The sequence below is a fragment of the Cynocephalus volans genome, chromosome 3, assembly GCF_027409185.1.
Source record: "Cynocephalus volans isolate mCynVol1 chromosome 3, mCynVol1.pri, whole genome shotgun sequence".
In the NCBI taxonomy this organism is placed as follows: domain Eukaryota; kingdom Metazoa; phylum Chordata; class Mammalia; order Dermoptera; family Cynocephalidae; genus Cynocephalus; species Cynocephalus volans.
Window position 1 is genome coordinate 178,671,477 of NC_084462.1, and position 16,808 is coordinate 178,688,284.

The following is a 16,808-nucleotide window of genomic DNA, read 5'->3' on the forward strand; positions in this document are numbered from 1 at the left end:
AGCAAGGAGGACAGCTGCCGGCTTCAGCCCGCCAAACCGTAGCCCTCCTGTCTGCCCAGAACATACAACACTGGTTCCTAAGTTAGATGAGGGCTTGGATTTGACAGCTTTTCCATTTCTGGCCTGTGACAGAGGCAATTGCAGTAGCAGCTAGTGGCCTCCGCCGTCCACCCTGAGGGGCCAGGCTGGCTGTCCAGGGGAGGGGTCGTGCACTAGGCTGGATCCCCCTCTGAGGTGTGGAGGGGCCTCAGCCCTGCTTCTGCCCAGCGACCCCACCCGCCCACCCACAACAGAAACAAGCACTGTGCACCCAGCCAGAAGGCTCGCAAAGAGGCCTTTATTTATCTAGTTCAAAGTATACACTATCACAATCTTATTACTCCTTTACTAAAATAGTTCAAATCAATGTTTTTACCACACTATCAAAAAGTTCTATTTCTTCTCTCCCCAGATCAAAGTGGTTCAATAGAAGGTAAAAACAGGCCCAGGAGTCCACAGACCCCAGCTCTGCACGGAGCCAGGGTGGGAGGGGGTGGCTCCAGGTCTCACTATGGTCACATTCTACAGAAAATAGAGCATAGCTGCTGGGGCCCTAGGACAGAAACCAGACGTTCCAGCCCATTTCCGAAAAGCAGCACAAATACTTTCCCCTCACAGTATGAAAAATATACACCTCTACCGCTCTGCAGTCATGCATTTAGTTTGTTTCTTTAAAAAAAAAAAAATCAGTAGTATTTTGTTTCCTCTCAAGTTTCAAGAAAAAAAAATGAAAGGTCACTTTTTTCTCTTTAAACACTGATGTATAGCTAACAACTTTTAGATAAAAATGTGCCAACCTAAAAAATACTCAGCAGATTCTGATTCCAGGATGGGCTTGGCCACCGGGGCTCGGGCTGGAAGGGTGACACCCATCACATTGGGAACTGAGGCCGCAGTGCAAGCATCACCTTGGACTTCGAGATCTCAAATGGGAGCATTTGAAATGGAAAGGGGCCTTTATGAAAGGACACCCCTAGTCCCACCCCCACCAGGGGCTTTCAGAGCTAAGGCTCCTGAAGGGAGGGGTCACCCAGTGTCACGCTGCTAGTGGCAGAGCTGGGAGTCACCCTCAGCTGCAGGCCCCCAGGTTCCCCCTGCAGGAGGCCCCATCTGACCCTCTCCAGCCCGTGACTGCACCTGCCAGCTATACCCAGGTACCTGGGGTTAGGCAGAATCACAGTGGCTTTTTTTAAAATCAGCCATTACATTTGAGATGTGACTGTCGCAGATACAGTTCTGTCCTAGGAAGCCATCCCAACACTGTGTTGGCTCAGGGGGCACCAGCTTGTGCTGCCTCTGTCACAGACTGGAGGGGTCTTCTCAAAGAAATGCCCCACTGATCCCTGGGTGCCACTACATCATTAGAGACAGGGTTCCTCCCCTCCAGAGGGAAAGGTCGCTTTAAGGATGTTCTTCCCTGGGCCAACATGCAGGATATCTGCAGATACCAGGAGTCCTGACTTATTGCTTATTTTAGTGGTGGCCATGCCAGCCTGAGCCAAACATGACTCACATGGGCTCCCAGACTTGGCTCCCTCCCAGAACGGACCCACATCCCCTCAGGGCTGCTCTGAGGTTCTCTGGACTCCAAGACCCAGAAGGGACCCCAGCCCAGCTGCCCACTCAGGCAGGAATTGCCCAATGTCATGACCAGTGGGTGTTCATCCAGCTTCAAGTGCACACCCCTAGTGACAGAGAGCTCACCACCTGAGCAGACGGCAGGCTCCTTCCGGAAAGCCTAAAGAGCTACCACAGCAAGAGCCACACGCTCATCCCTCACCAGCGCCTGCCTTGCACTCCCTGGGCACGGTGAGAGCCCTGAGCCTTTCCCCTGAGAGTGAGTGACCCAAGGGCGCTGATGGCAAACAGGCAGTGGGAACTGCTCTGGGTAGACTCCCAAGCTGGGGAGAGCGACGGGGAAGCCATCTTCCCTCCCCTTGCTCTGTCCCCGTCCTACACTCAGGCCTGAACCAGACCTACTTGATATGAAGACAACCTCTTTGGGTTCAAGTGCTTGCTGTGTGAAGCTCTGGGTACCACTGGAAGAGTGAAGAAGGCTGATGGGGCAAGGGACCGAACAAGATGCCAGGGGCTGCTGACAACGGCATTGACAGACGTCGGCAACATGGCCTGTCCCTGCACTACAGATTCTGGGATCTCAATTGTAATGTGCCACAAAATCACCCCCTCTGGGCCTCATTTTCCTCGCACACAAAATTGCTTATTACACTTTACAGTTTATACATAGTCATTTACATTGAAGGTCTCATGTGATCCCCAGAGCCCTGTAAGGAGGCTGAGGATGCCGAGGCTCAGAGAGGGGAGGTGACTGTCGCCTGTAGTGAGACAGCAAAGCAGCAGAACTCACAGCAGCCTCTCCAGCAAGTCGACCCCATCGGCTTGCATGCTGTGCATGAGGACTTACGTTGTCGAGAGCTGGACAGCCTCAAACAGTGAGCAGGGCTGAAAGGAACCTCGGAAACCCCATTTTTCCACCAGAGGCCCAGAGAGGCTGAGTGACTTGCTGAAGGTCACACAGTGAATTAAAGCCAGCACCAGGGCAGTCTCCATCCTTCCCAAGAACAACCATCATTACCTGTGGCCTCTGCATCTCTACACAGTGACTGGGCCCTGGGAGAGCCCACAGACAAACAGGCCCTGTTGTGATCCACTGCTACCCATCTGGACAGAGACATGTGGCTTAGCCCAGACACCCTCCACAGGACCTTCCTGTGTTCCTGACCCATCATGTAAGCCACAGAAAAGAATGTGCCTCAGGCCCTGAGCAGGAGGAACCCAAAAAACAGGGCACAACCTGGCACCAGGTAGGGGGACATTGTAGAGTGTGTGTGTTTTGGGGGTATGGAAACTGAAAACAAGCAGCAGCTGGCATCAGGGCAGGTGGGCATGAACTCCTGAAGCAACAAGGGACCCTGAGCTTCCAGGGCTGAGGATCAGTCAGAGGAAGGACCTGGGAGCCCCAAGAGCAGCCTCCAGCCAACCATGGACACAGTGAGTTTCCTTGTCCACGACACAGGGGACCCAGTGCTTGGTGAGCCAGGATCCAGGTCACAGCAGGTGGGCAAGCAGTGGTGCCATCTGTGTCAGGATCCAGGTGTCGGTGGCCTCTGTCCACAGGAGGCAGCTGGGGTGGTGGGGTGGAGGGCTTGATGAGATTCTGTCCATAGAGGGCAGGACAAGGAAGCCTGGGTCAGTCCCTGGGCCTGGTATTTTAGAAGCAGCCGTCAGCCTCTCACTAGTGAGGCTGTCTGGGTCACTCTGCCGCGGGGAGCAGTGGTCAGTGGCTTCTCGTCTTCCCAGTTTGCTGGTGTGTGAGGCGGGAGATGAGGCCTGGCCATCAGCGTGGCAGACCTACAGCAGCCGGACCAGAGCGGAGAGCGTCCTATGTACGCACAGTTCACCATAGAGAAGGGAGACTGGCTCAGCTGGAGGTCCTGGGGCCTGATGCTCCCCTGGGCCCCTAGGCAGAGCCAGTGCATGTCCACAGAAGAATGGCCCTACAAGGGCCCCTTGAACTGGTTACCAGACAGGTGCTGCCGGATGGAGGGCTTGGAGCTGGCAGCATCTCCCAGTTTCCTCCAGACCACCTGTGGGGAGGGGAGAGATGTGAGTGGAGGGCTCACCCCCAGCCCACCTGCTGGCCCCTGCACACCAACTGCCTCATCGCTCTGCAAAAGTGAGCACCTCCTCAGAGCTGTGGGGCCAGGAGGGGAAACTGAGGCGAGGGAGGCCCAGAGATGCATGCCCACCCTCATGGTCACACCTGCCCTCCTGAGCAGCTCACTGCTGGGGTGTGGGCTCAGCTCCACGGCTGTCCAGTGGAGCCTATGGACCCCATCTTGACAAGCTCCTGCTTAAGACCCTATGAACCCCTTCCCTGCTGGCTCTAGCAAGGGTCCAAAGAGCCAGCAAAGAGACTGCAGGGAGGAGGGTCCCTCCTGCACCTCCAGCTGAGCACCACATGCACAGCCAGCAGCCCCCAGGGCACCAGCAGGCTGGAGGCCTGGGTGCCAAACACCCAGGGCCAAGGGGCCAGACACCTGGGGTGAACAAGACCAGTCCTGGGGGGCGGGACACTCCAGCTAGCCAGGGCACTCCTGAGGATATGCAGATCAGCAGAGGGGGACAGGGGGGTGATGACAGACCAAGGCTCCAGGAGCCCCCAATCCCTACCCCCCACCCCCCCAGCCATCCAGCCATAGCTGAGCAGGGAGGAAACGGAGCCCCACAAGGGGGAGGACGTGGCCAGGCTGGGCGCCCTGCCAGTGCCAGGCCCTGCCCCTCCCCCGGGAAGCGCCTCACGTTGCACATCTCACGGACAATGGCCTTCTCCTTCTCACTCAGGTCCTCCTCGCAGCTGTCCTGGAGCTGCCGGTCCAGGTTCTCATGCACCTCCAGGACCTGAAGGGACAGGTCACACACATGTGGTATGAGTCAGTCACTGCCAGTGTAGGTACAAGCATGGGCCGTGTCCACGCACGTGTGTGTGTGTCCATAGGGCACGTACAAGGGAAGGGAGGGGGCACAGGAGTGGGGGCGGTGCTCGGGTGTGCAAGCGTGCCCCAGGAGAAACCAAAGACTCATCGGACCTGCCCACCTGCACCTGGACCTGCACGGCGGCAGCTGCACTGGAGGCCAAAGGCTGGGCCTGGGAGACCCGAGCCCAGTTCTAGCCCCACTCCTGCTCCAAATATCTATCCTTGGGAAGCATCTGCCTTCCTCCCACCCAGGCCTCAGTTTCCACAGCTTCAGGGGCTCAGGGATGGCAGACAGGTTAAACACTTGTGACTGCCACACCAGCACCTCTTAGTCCCTGAGTCATGGCCACCCAGCCACCCACACAGAGATGAAATCTTCCACCCCTGCTGCTCAGAAGCCCCCAGACTCAGAGGGCACATACAGAGTCAAAGGTACCACAGTCCCGCAGTGCACCTGGCATCTGGGGGCTCCTGAGGGAGTGGGCGGTAGCCCTTACCTTCATAGCATGCACAACAGCTTCAGGCTTCTGTCCCGCAGAGCTGTAGCCAGCAGAGGGGGGCAAGGGCAGCTCAGCCACAGGGCAGGCTGGGCCCTGTGGGAAGGAATCACATGTCTTAGCTCTCCCAGGCTGGCTCCAGGTGACAGCCCCAGGTATGGGCAGTGGCTCAGGGAGACCCCTGATTCTGTGGGGTCAGGGCACAGACAGGAGGAAATGGTACTGAGGTGTTGTGGGGAGAGGAGGCAGGTGTGAGGACTGGGCACCTGAGGAGTCCCAGCCTCGTCTGGCTGGCCTCTCTCCTCTCTACTGCAACCGCTCTTCTGCAGATACAGTGGTCCTTGCAGGACAGAGGCAAGAGGGGTGGTCCAGAGCCCTAGCCACATCCCATAGGCTCGCCTACAACAGCCACGCACAAGATCTGTGATCTGTCTTACAGAGGAAGCAAGTGCGGTTTGGAAGGGCAAGAGACAGATCGCACAGCTGGATCAGGAAGGCATTGACCCAGACCCCACTAGGCCTGACCCCAAAGCCCCTTCCCACTTCCCACCCCAGCAGCTGGTGGATGAGGCCAGCTCCAGCCCATCCTGGGCCCTGCCCCCCAGCCTTTACCCTCCTGGCCCTGTCTAGGTCACCTGGGGGTGAACTGGACACCAGGTGTGCAGCTCCCACATCGGGCCTGGGAATGGGGTATCAAGGACTGAGGGGTGGGGCCAAGCAAGCAGGGGACCCAGCCTGTCAGAAGCCAAGTGTCTGCTCAGGGCCAGGGCACCTGGGCCCCACCCCCCAGCTTCCCACCCATAGGGTCCAGGTTGCTATGAAGCAGTGGGGACTCACTGGAGGCCCCCAGAGGGCCAGCAGGAGCCAGGAGGTCCTAAGGCACTAGGAATGGGCTTGAAGGGGACCAGCAAGTGCCAGAGGCCAGGCAGGAAATACCAAGAAGAGCCCCAGTGAGCACGTGAGCAGGGAGAAGACACAAAGCCAGGGTTCAACCACCACAGTGCCTGGGCCAGGCTGTGCGGTTACCCTCAGGTCCCAGAACTTTCCACTGGCCTGGCAGCCAGCCCCTCTGCACACTCCCCACTGACCCTGGCCTGAACCCTGCTCCCAGGGCCTCAAGGGCTGACCCGCTCCTGGCTCCACATGGAAGCCAGGCCCCAGCCCCCCGAAACTAAGGCAGAACCAGAGATCTGCCACCTCTGCAGGCCCCACAGCCTTGGGGTCTGAGAAAGCCAAGCTTGTGCAAGCTTCCACTGGCTGTGACCTGGGGCAGGGCCCAACCCACTCTGAGCCTTGGTTTCCTCAGCTGGACAACAGAAAGGGGCCTTTGACCCAGGGTGTGTGCACAGCCCTGGGACACTTCTGGACGCTGTTTCCCTAACTCCAGCCTAGGCCACCTGGTCTCTAGTGCCCAGGCCAGGTCTGTCCTGTAGGGAAACCAAACTGGGTGGCAGGGGGCTCTTCCTGGGAGGCGGGAGTTCTCATTGGGCAGCAGCAGGACGCGGACCCCAACTTGAGGCAGAAGCCCACACTCCCCTCACTGACCAGCAGGGGTCGCCAGCCACACGCACACGGCCCTGGCACCTTCCCCTTGAGAGTATATACACCCTCCAGCACCCAGCCCTGCCTCAGAGGAGGACCATGTGCCATCTGGCCCTGGCACCGTTGGCCTATGTCCCCATCTTACCAGGCCCCTGACCGCCTGCTCCATAAAGCACCAGCTCCAGGGAGCTGTGATTCCTGGAGCAAAGGCGGGAGGGAAGCCAGGAGAGGTGGTGGTGGACTATGCAAACCAGCCCTTTCCTGGCCCACCGCACTGGGCAATGGAGGGTGACCTGGGATTCTGTAAATGACACCAGCAACTGGACATATAACGTGTACAAGGAGTGGTTAATGCATTGGTGTTGGCACCAGGGCTGCTGCTTCTAGGACATTCCATAGGCACAGCACAGCCCGCCCCACCAAGTTACACTGGAATTCAACATCCTCTCCTGTGCCTTTCAGCCACACTGGAGGAGCCCAGCAATACACTTGGGGTACTTAAAGCAACGTTCTGGGCGGATGCTGTCTTTTTTTTTTTTTTTTTTTTAATTTTAATTTATCAATATACAGTGTAGTTGATTTTCTTGTCCCTTTACCAACTCCTTCTTTTCCCCCCTCCCTCTCTAGATGTTGTCTTTTTACGTGCCCATTTTACAGATGAGGAGAGTGAAGCCAAGAGAATGGCCCAAGGCCAAACAGCTTGTAAACAGTGGGGCCTCACACCAGGTCTGTGGAACTCCAGGACTGGAGCCAAAAGTGGGGAGACCAGACACCCGAGAGAACTGAAAACTTACGTCCACAATATACTTGTCCATAAATGTTCATAGCAACTCTCTTCGCGAGAGCCAAAAAATGAAAACAACCCCCATGTCCAACAACAGATGAATGGATAACCAATGTGGTCTGTCCACGCGATGGAATATTACACAGCCATAAAAAGCAACGAAGACTGACACAGGCCGCATGTGGACGAAGTTTGAAAACGCTGTGCTAAGTGAGAAAACCCAGACACGGGAGGCCATACATCACATGATTCCATTTATGCAGAATGCCCAGCACAGGCAAATCCACAGAGATGGAAAGTGGACTGGGGGTTGCCAGTGGCTGGGAGGAGGGAGAACAGGGAGTGACTGCTGATACATACAGAGTTTCTTTTTGGGGTGACAAGAATATTCTACTATGATATCGCACTCTGTGAATATGCAGAAAACCACTGAACTGTATGCTCATAAAGTCAATTGAAAAAAAAAATAAGTGGGGAGACCAGCTTCCTCGAGGCACCCTGTCAAAAGCCTCCTGTCAGGAGGCTGGCAGGTGTAAACCACCCCCTGCTCTCTGCCAGGGTCCATCCTGGGCTCATGCCCTGACAGCCAGCTGGGTAGGGTGGGGACATGTACCCACCCCACAGGGTCACCTGTTTTACGTCGGGACTCTGTCTGCCTGAACCAGTCACCCATGCTGAGCCCCGTGTCCCACAGCTTGAAGGAGACTTGCCCAGGTGTGGAACAGCTGTCTCCCAGGCAGTGTCTGAGCACAGAGAGGGCCCTCCCCAAACAACCCCTCACTCTCCGCATGGGCCAAAATGCCAGATGAGGGATCTCCAGGGCCCAGCAGGGACCCAGGCCTCGCCTCTGACCCCAGACCCCTTCTCTGCAGCCATCTCAGCAGGACTAGTAGCTCCCCCTTCTATGAAACCCCTCTCCAAACCAGCCCCAGGGGCCTGCCCACCAGCCACCCCAGCCCCCCACCTTCACGGAGCAGAGACCCTTCCACAGCCCCACGCTGGCCCCTGACCTCCAGGCCTATGGTGGCACTGGCAGGCACTAGCAATGGGCCCAGGTGATCCATCCCATCCCAAGGGCCTCACTTCCTCCTCTCCGAAGTGGAATGACAGCCCCTCAAGCGTGGGGTGGTCTAGAGGAAGAAAGCAGGTAAGGCATATGAAGCCCCTCCAGAGGCCTCTTCCAGGAAGCCTTCCAGAACCCTCCTTCCCTTCCTCCCTCTGACAGCATCTTATCAGCACTGCGAGGCTTCAGGGCTCAGCCTGTGCAGGGGACGTGCTCTCTAGAGAGGCCTGCAGGGTGAGCCCCAGCTCAGCTCCCTCTGCCCACATGTGACAGGCTTGGCATGGCCCCGGAGCCAGCTGGGTGTGCAGGGCACTTTATGGTCTGCAGGCTGCTCGGAGGGCTTCACTGCACAGCACTCAGTAAATGTCAGCGCTGTTATTCTGCCACAGGCTCAGAACGGACGAAGGGCAGAGGGAACGAAGTACCAAGGAAGCAGCCCCCTGTGGGAGCATCACTTGGCTCCTCAGAGCCCTTCAGCATGAAGCAATTAGAGCCTCGTGATTATCTGCGATCAGCGGGCTTTGCTGCCTGCACAGAGTCGGCAGCTATGCTCCTGGAGAAGGTGGAAGGGCCGCAAGAGAGAGGGCGGAGCTGGCAGCCAGCAGCTGCACAGACCTCTTCTGCCAGCACCAGGCTGGCCAGGCTCTGCACAGGGGCCTGGGTCATCCTTGCAGGCGGGAACCTTTCCTGTCCCTGTGGAGCACATGAGGAACCAAGCTGGCCTGAGGTCACTATGCAAGGGGAGCAGGGGGGCTGGACTCCCACAGCCGCTGCCTTTCTGGTCTCTGGTCACACAGGGATGATAGCACCTCTACCCACAGGGAGCAGCCCAAACTGGGTGTCCACCTCCCCTGCCCCTCCCAAACTGGGTGTCCACCTCCCCTGCCCCTCCCAAGCTGGGTGTCCACCTCCCAGGGCACTGGCTCCAAGCCGCCCTCCCTTCCCCTCCAGGGCAGGTCAGAGCCCAGGTGAGAGCAGAGGAGAACCTTGGAGGCCTGCTTGGTCATTTCGGTACATAATCCACAAACTTGAGCTTCTCCACCCCCTGAGTTACAAAGCCTGCTCCAGGGCCAGCTGCTAGGCAAATGACGTGGGCTAACGTGCTGCACAGAGGGGCAACAGCTGGGCCTGGGCAGCCCTGCTTACGTGGCGTCTGGACACTGCCCCGCACTTCCAGCAGCAGCGCCACCCCAACTGGGGTCATCATCTCTCATGGCCACGCTGGGCCCTTACAATGCCCAGGGGTCTTCCTGGGAGGCAGGAAGGGGGAAGGAAGGAGGCCACGACTGGCCGTGGGCCCTAGCCCTGACCTGCCTCCCTCGGCTCACCTGGACACAGGTTCCTGGGGTGGGAGTGGAGGGCACTTACATTCTGCAGGGAGTCCTGGTAGGAGGGTGGCAGGCACGCGAGCTGGGACTCCGAGTGGTATGGCGAGAAGCCTTTTCGCAGTGTCCGGAACTCTCCCGAGCCCGCCTGCCGCAGGGGAAAGAGGCAGGAGGAGGTTAGACGGAGGGGCCAGGCCCTGGCCTGAGTCAGGACCTCACGGGGCTGCTGCCTGCAGAGACACTCCGGCCGGGATGCACAGGGCCCCCTCCTTACCACAGGGGGGTCCACTCAACCCTCCTCGGAGGCCCCGCCTCCTCGCCCTGCCGTCTCTGTCCTCACAGCCTACCAGAGCTCTTCCGCCCATCTCCCACTCGAGTGCCACTGGGGTGGGGCCTCTATTTCGCTCCCCAGTGTACGCTTCATAAACATTTGCTGACCGGCCGAATAAACAGGAATGAGTGAGTGAAGGAGCGAATAAATGAATGAGTAAATGAGTGAGTGAAGAAATGAGTGAATAAGAGAGTGAGGGAGTGAGGGAGGGAATGAGTGAGGGAGTGGATGAGTGGGAATGAATGAATGAGTGAGGGAATGAGTGAGAGAGTGAGGGAATGAGTGAGGGAATGAGTGAATGAATGAATGAGTGAATGAATGAGTGAAGAAGTGAGTGAGTGAAGGAATGAGTGGATGAGGGAGTGAGTGAGTGAGTGAGTGGCTCTCCCACCCGCAGCTCATTCCTCTGTCCCAGCTTCGTGCACTTGGGTCCCCACACAGGCCACATCCCTCCCCAGGGCCAGGGGATCAGCCTCTCCACCCTCCCATGGGCTCTGAGGCTCGTTACAGGATGAGCCTTGGCACAGCGCTCTGCTCAGGTTGCCTCCACCATCAGACAGCCAGCTCCCCAAAGCAGGTCCTGGGCATTGCTCCTCTGAATGCACAAGAGCCAGCGAAAGCTGGGCTCACAGCTAATGCTGTGCATGGGAGGGAGGGAGAGAGGCAGGGAGGGAAGAAAGCGGGAGGAAGGAGAGAGGCAGGCAGGCTTGGCCTTTGGTGATTTCCCGAGAGCAAAGTGTCCCCTGCTGCCCCGCCAGAAGCTGGGGGTGGGACCAGGACCCAGTGAAACTTCTTGATGGGTGACACACAGTCCAACACTAACCTTCCCCACCAGCCCCATTCCAGGCCAGCAGAAGACATAGCCTTTCCTTCTGCATCACTAAGACAGCGTGTCTGCCCAAACCCTCTTCCCTACTTCAAAGGAACCAAGAGAAAGCGTCGGGCAGATAAAATGCTGCGGGAAGCCCCATAAATCAGCAGGCTGTTGAGTTACCCAAACAAGCTGTGGAGGGGAGGAGGCCCGGGCTGCGGCCAGGGCCGGCAGGGACGGGCGGCAGCCATGCCGGGGGTCCCTCCTCCTCTCTATCAGCCTCCCTCTGCCTGCCCAGGAGGGATCCCTGCACATGCCCTTCTCACTTCCTGCCAACTGCTGGGCCCAGCCTGTTTCTCACAGGCCCCCAGCCTCACTGACTCCCCGGGTTCTGTTCTCCCACCCCATCAGATCCCAGGCCAGACCCCCACCCCACCTCTGCTGTGAGGTCCCAGGGCCTCGGCTCTGGGGCTGGCACACAGCAGTGTCCTGCAGGTGCTGGGAAGTGGAGTGGAGCCCCCCATGGAGGTGCCAGAGGGAAGGGGACAAGACCCCATCTGAGCTATCACTCCTGATTAAACCCCCAAGTCACCCGTCGGCCAGAGCAGAACCCCGGCTCAAAGGGAAGACTGTCCGTGAGGGTGGCAAAGAGGGTCAGGGGTCTGTATCTGCTCAAAGACCAGGTGGGCAGACACCATGGGGCTGGAGCTGTTTCCTCGGCCTCAGGGATAAACACAGAGGGGAGAGAAATGGGGACCCACCCTCCAAAGTGTAGCAGATTTCATACAGCCCCAGTGAGCATCCTCAGCAAAAGAGTCTCGCCAGGGGGACCTTGGGGACAGCCTTTAATCATAAAACTGGACTGTCACAGCTCTGATCATGGCCCTATCTGGCTTAACCCAAGGCATTAAAGGCCACAATATGTTAACCCTCCCTGACCCAGCTGGAATCAGATCAAGTGGAGCCTCCTTCCACCAGGTACCAAAAAGAGAAAAAGGCCACAGACCCACCCGGGGGCCCAGCACTCACTCACCCCAGCCATGAGTGAGGCCCCCTGACACACACACACAGAGCCACCCATGCCTTCCCCGAGTGGTGCACCCCAGCTCCATTCAAAGGCAAGAATCCCAAACCAAGTTATTCTCCTGGCCAGATCTCTGCAGTGGCTACACAAGAGGGTGTGTTCCAAACCTGAGCACACACGGTAGGTAGGACGTGCTAAGACTCTACCCTCCCACACCGTTCTGTGGGAGCATCCCCTGCTGCCTTGCCAAGGCTAGTAGGAGAAGTAGAGACCAGGTGCAGGGTGCCAGCCCAGACAAACACACACACTCAGGGAGGTCCACATGGTCACACAGCCACGGTTCTCTCCCGCCAGCCCCGGGACCAGGGCAGCTGGGCCTGCCCCGTCCTTACCCACACACCGTCACATTCTGTTTCAGGCTCTGACCCTTGACCCAATGGGTTCCTGAGCAGCCCATGGGCTGGTATGGAAAACGCTGGTTGTGCTGTCGTCTCCCCAGATAATTTCCTTGGGAGGAGGTGCGTGTACAGGGGCAGGGGAATTTTTTAATTAGCAGCATGCAATTGCCACCCCTACCTTCCATGAGCATCAATAAATATTTGCGTGTCCATAGAACTGTATTAGCAAGCCACAAAGCCAGGCAGGAGAAATGCACAATCTCTCATTAAGGGGCAATGTGACTAATGATGCATCAAATGAGTAGCCATTATTGCACTTAAATCCAAATTAAAAATCCTGCTATTTGCCGCCTTGATCCCTCTGCTGAATGAGATCCCTAGGTTCTCATCACTGAGGGGAAGGAAGCAGGAACTGAAATCACCTTCCCGGCTGGGTCTGCACATGGAGGGGGGCATGTAGCTAAGGCAGCTGCCTGTCCTTTGAGAGACGTGCTGTGCTCCCCAGAAGAGGATGCCCGCCCCCAGTCTCCCTAAGGCGGATCCCTCAGGACCCAGGGAGAAATCTTACACACAGAGTGGCTGGCAGCCTGCTCAGAGCTGGAACTAAATTCCTCAAATCCTTAAAACTGTGGGTCCCAGCCCTGCAAACACACATGGCCCCTTTGTGGGTTTCCAATCCCCATCACGCACTCCTAGGGCTCCTGAAGGTCAGCATAGAGTTCTGGACCAGGAGAGCAGAGACCCAGGAGGCCTCAGAGTTCAGAACACCACTGGCCTCTGTCCAGGGCCTTCCCTGCTGAGAGCCAGGCACAGCTCCTCCTTGGGCCTCTGTGATGTGGCTAGAGGCTCTGCAGCAGAAAGACCATCCAGGGCATCACCTTCCTGGGACTCCTGCTTGCAAAGCTGCAGGGGGCTCATCTGGGGAACACTGTCCAGAAAATGCTAGAAAATGGCTCCCCTTCTGGCTGGCCACGCTGGAGGACCTACCCGGGAGCAGGCAGCTGGATTGCATGACTCCGAGAGACCCCAGGGGCAGCCGGAGCTGCTGATTGAGGTGGGCTCCATAGTCCTGATCCAGACCAAAGCCCACTGGGATCCAGGCTGTCACATGTCTCAGGTGGGGTCCCTAGAGGGGGGAGCTCACAGGAGATGGGGAAGGAAGCAGGACAGGGCAGGGAAAAGAGCTCGGCAAAGTGGCGTCTCGGCAGAAGACTGGCCTCCGCCTGACCCCACGGGGCGCCAGAGTTGGCCCCACTTAGTCATGGCTGTGGGTTGCTGAGGAACGGGTGTACCCTCGGCACTTGGTAATGACCTTGGTTCATCATCTGCCCTGGCAGGACAGGTGTGGTTCACATCCCAGCGCCAAGCCTGGGGCCTGGCACGGTCATGTTGCTCTAGGTTTGTGGTTCTCAACTGGGGGTGATCCTCCCTCCAGGGGAAATCGGCAAAGTCTGCAGACATTTTTGGTTGTCACAACTGGGGTGGTGGGTACTGCAATCTAGTGGGTGGAAGCCAGTGAGGCTGCTGACCACCCCACAATGCACAGAACAGCCCCCACACCCACAGTGCTGAGGTTGAGGACCCTGCACTAGCTGAGCCTTAGGCTGGGGGCTGGTGGAAGACCCTTAGAGGGCAGCAGGACAGGGCAGGATGCTCTGGGGTAGGCAATCTCAGGACTGGGAGAAGGGGACAGAGAGGAGCCATCCAGAGGCCTGGGGGCTGGCAGGAGAGTTGCCAGTGCCTGAAAGGCCCAGCTCCCTGGGTCTCGGGGCTGGGCCTAGGGGGAGCCGTGTTGGCCCAGTCCCTCCCCAGCCACAGGCCATCCCGCAGGGCTCAAATGGCAGCTCATGCCCAGGGACTCCTGCTGGCCCTGAGGACATGCAGCTCATGCAGAATCCAGCCCAGTGCCCGGAAGGCTCAGCAGCCCCGAAGACCTCACTTGAGCATCTGGGCCTCCTCTCACCATGCACCGTGGGTTTCTCACTGCCAAGTGGGGGTTACCGCCAGCCCTGTCACCCTCACACATCGGGAGGACCCAGCGAGGGGTAGGTGAGAAAGGATGCGATGTGGCCTGCCTGCGGGAGGGGTCACTTCATGGTTCCTTTGCTAAAACAGGGGAGATCCCAAGAGGAACCTGAAGGTAGGACGTGTACCCTGGGAAGGAAGTGCTCCCAGGAGAGGAGCTGGGGAGGAGGACACAGCAGACAAGAGCACACAGAACTCAGAGCACCACTGCAAACACCAGGCAGCTCTACCTGAAGCCAGCTCCTTGGGCGGCCGTAGGGGCGGGGCAGCTGGAAGGAAGGAGAACAGTGTCACCCAGCAAACACCAACCACGACCCCGTCACGTCTGCCCAGTCCCTTCCCCAGATACCTATTGGCCCAAAGCCACCAGGATGTCAGCTGAGCCAGAGTGGTTTTTCCACACCGATAGCCGGGGCAGGGAGTCACCAAGGAGGCTCACAAGAGCTCCGTGTGTTTAGAACCTCCAGATTCAACAAGGACTAACTGAGCACCTGCTATGCACCAGGCACCAGGTGCTAAGGGGGGGTCCACACCATTCACAGCCCACCCCGAAGCTCACACAGAATGTAGCTCCCCCACAGTACCCCACTACCCTTCCAGGGAAAGCAGCCCTTCTGAGAGGCTCTGGGGCTGTGTGCACTGGCCTTGGGGCAGCCCGAGATCCCAGCCAGCTCAGAGAGGCTAGGTGGGGGACACACTCTCTGTCTGGACTCTACCCTGTTCTCAGGGTGAAGGTGACCTGCAAAGGTCTCTCACAAAAGCTAACCAGTAATACCAACTGAAATTACTTTTTTTCCTTTTATTTTAAGATAACTCATTTGTAGACCATCAAGAATAAAGAAGCTGCTGCCTTGGCTGGAAGGCCCAGAGGCTCCTTCCTGCTTTGCACTCAGGTTAGGCAGTGTGGTTAAATGCGTGGTAAGTGTACAGCCAACATTACTTACCCACAGCAGGCACTGCGGGTCCCTATTCCCCATGCAATTCATGCACCAAATCACATTTTTCAAACTCAGTGCACGTACCACCCAGGACCACACGAGTAACACACGGGCCAGGTCTCATCCACCAAGATGACTGCCACCACCACCACCACCACCCTCAGGTCCCTCTGCAGGCCCATTACTTGCTATAATGAGATCAGTGAGGGACAGGCCTGTGGGGGGCTTTGGAAGAGGTGCAGATTTGCAAAAATCCAAATCCCACCTTGGCTGGGTATATCGAAGCAACTTACCAACTTTCTGGACCTGTTTGCTTGCCCACAAATTGAGGTCAAGCAGAGGCTCCCAGAGACTGCTGGATAGTTCCCAACACACAGACGAGATCACTATGGTTAACCCACAGCCCTCACCGCTGGCCAGCCCTGACTCTCAGTGCTTTCCATTATTTGCCTTTTAATCCTCTGAACAATGTGGCAGGCACCATTAGTGTCCCCATTTGACACATGGGAAGACTGAGGCACAGAGAGGTTAAGCCACTTGCCCAATGCTGCCCAGCTGGTAAGTGGTGGCACTTGAGATTTGAACCAGGTCCTCTGGCTCTAGAGTCCTGGGCTTGGCCTCTGGGCCTTGCTGGCTCTTGCTGGCTCTTGCCTGGCGTCTGGCTAACACTGACTACTTGTTAAGCCTCCAATGATAGGGCATGAATGTGGTCTTCCTAGTCTCCCTTCCTGCCCATGTTGCTAGACTGACCATCTTCTGGGAGGAGGGGTTTCCTACCTGAGCAAGGGAGAGGCTGGACCCACTCTAAGGTTCTTCCAAGGAAGCATCTAAAGCCCTCCAGAGACCCAGAGGCTATGCTCCCATGACAGAGGGGCCAGGACAAAGCCCATTAACGAGGCAGTGCATCCCAGAAGATGCCAACCAGCAGAACAGCTGCCATGGAATTATGGAGGCAAGCATCTCCAGGGGGCTTGTGCAAAGGAACCCGTGAGTCAGAACAGCCCCAGCCTCCTCAGGGATGCGGGAAACATAACTAAGGTGTCAGCAACAGGCTCAGATGGCTCAGATGGCGGCAAGAGCACTCCCCCCTCCCCCAGCCCAGATAGGTTCGAAAGTCAGAGGACAAAGAACAGCGGTTCACTCAGGGTCAGGCCCAAGCCACCGGCCAAGGGGGCACAGACAGCCAGACCTTGCAAAACTCCTGGATCCTTGGACCAGGAAAAGGCACCCAGGAGTGCTTCCCAGGTGCCATAGCCCGGGCTGCATTGGGCATCATCCCTGTTCTACAGGTGGGGAAACTGAGGCAACAGGAGATAAAGCCACAGGATTATTGGAACTCAGACTCCTATACCCATGTTCAAACCCATCTTCTTACACCATTGGGCCAACAGCACCACTGTTGTTGAGGCATGGAGCCGGGGACCGGGCCCTCCTCCCACAACCAGGCACACCACCAATGTCATGGGCCCTGCCTGGGGTCCCGAGGTATGGATCCAAGAGCCAACAGCAACTAGGTAAGGAGCATGCCAAAA

At 57.6% G+C, this 16,808-nt stretch overlaps 1 protein-coding gene across 2 annotated transcripts in view; it reads right to left on the reverse strand.

Moving 5' to 3' along the window:
• Positions 1 to 351: 351 nt before the first annotated feature.
• Positions 352 to 16,808, reverse strand: part of CCDC85C (coiled-coil domain containing 85C) — an 82,208-nt gene continuing 65,751 nt past the window's right edge. Inside the window, exons 3-7 of one of the 2 annotated variants that reach the window (XM_063090520.1) lie at positions 14,569 to 14,607; positions 9,793 to 9,897; positions 5,036 to 5,131; positions 4,363 to 4,461; positions 352 to 3,647 (exon numbers count right to left, since the gene is read on the reverse strand). In XM_063090520.1, the coding sequence (XP_062946590.1) occupies positions 3,558 to 3,647; positions 4,363 to 4,461; positions 5,036 to 5,131; positions 9,793 to 9,897; positions 14,569 to 14,607 (429 nt within the window). In that variant the 3' untranslated portion in view covers positions 352 to 3,557. The remainder of the gene's footprint in view (positions 3,648 to 4,362; positions 4,462 to 5,035; positions 5,132 to 9,792; positions 9,898 to 14,568; positions 14,608 to 16,808) is intronic. The other variant, XM_063090521.1, reaches the window with a different exon arrangement.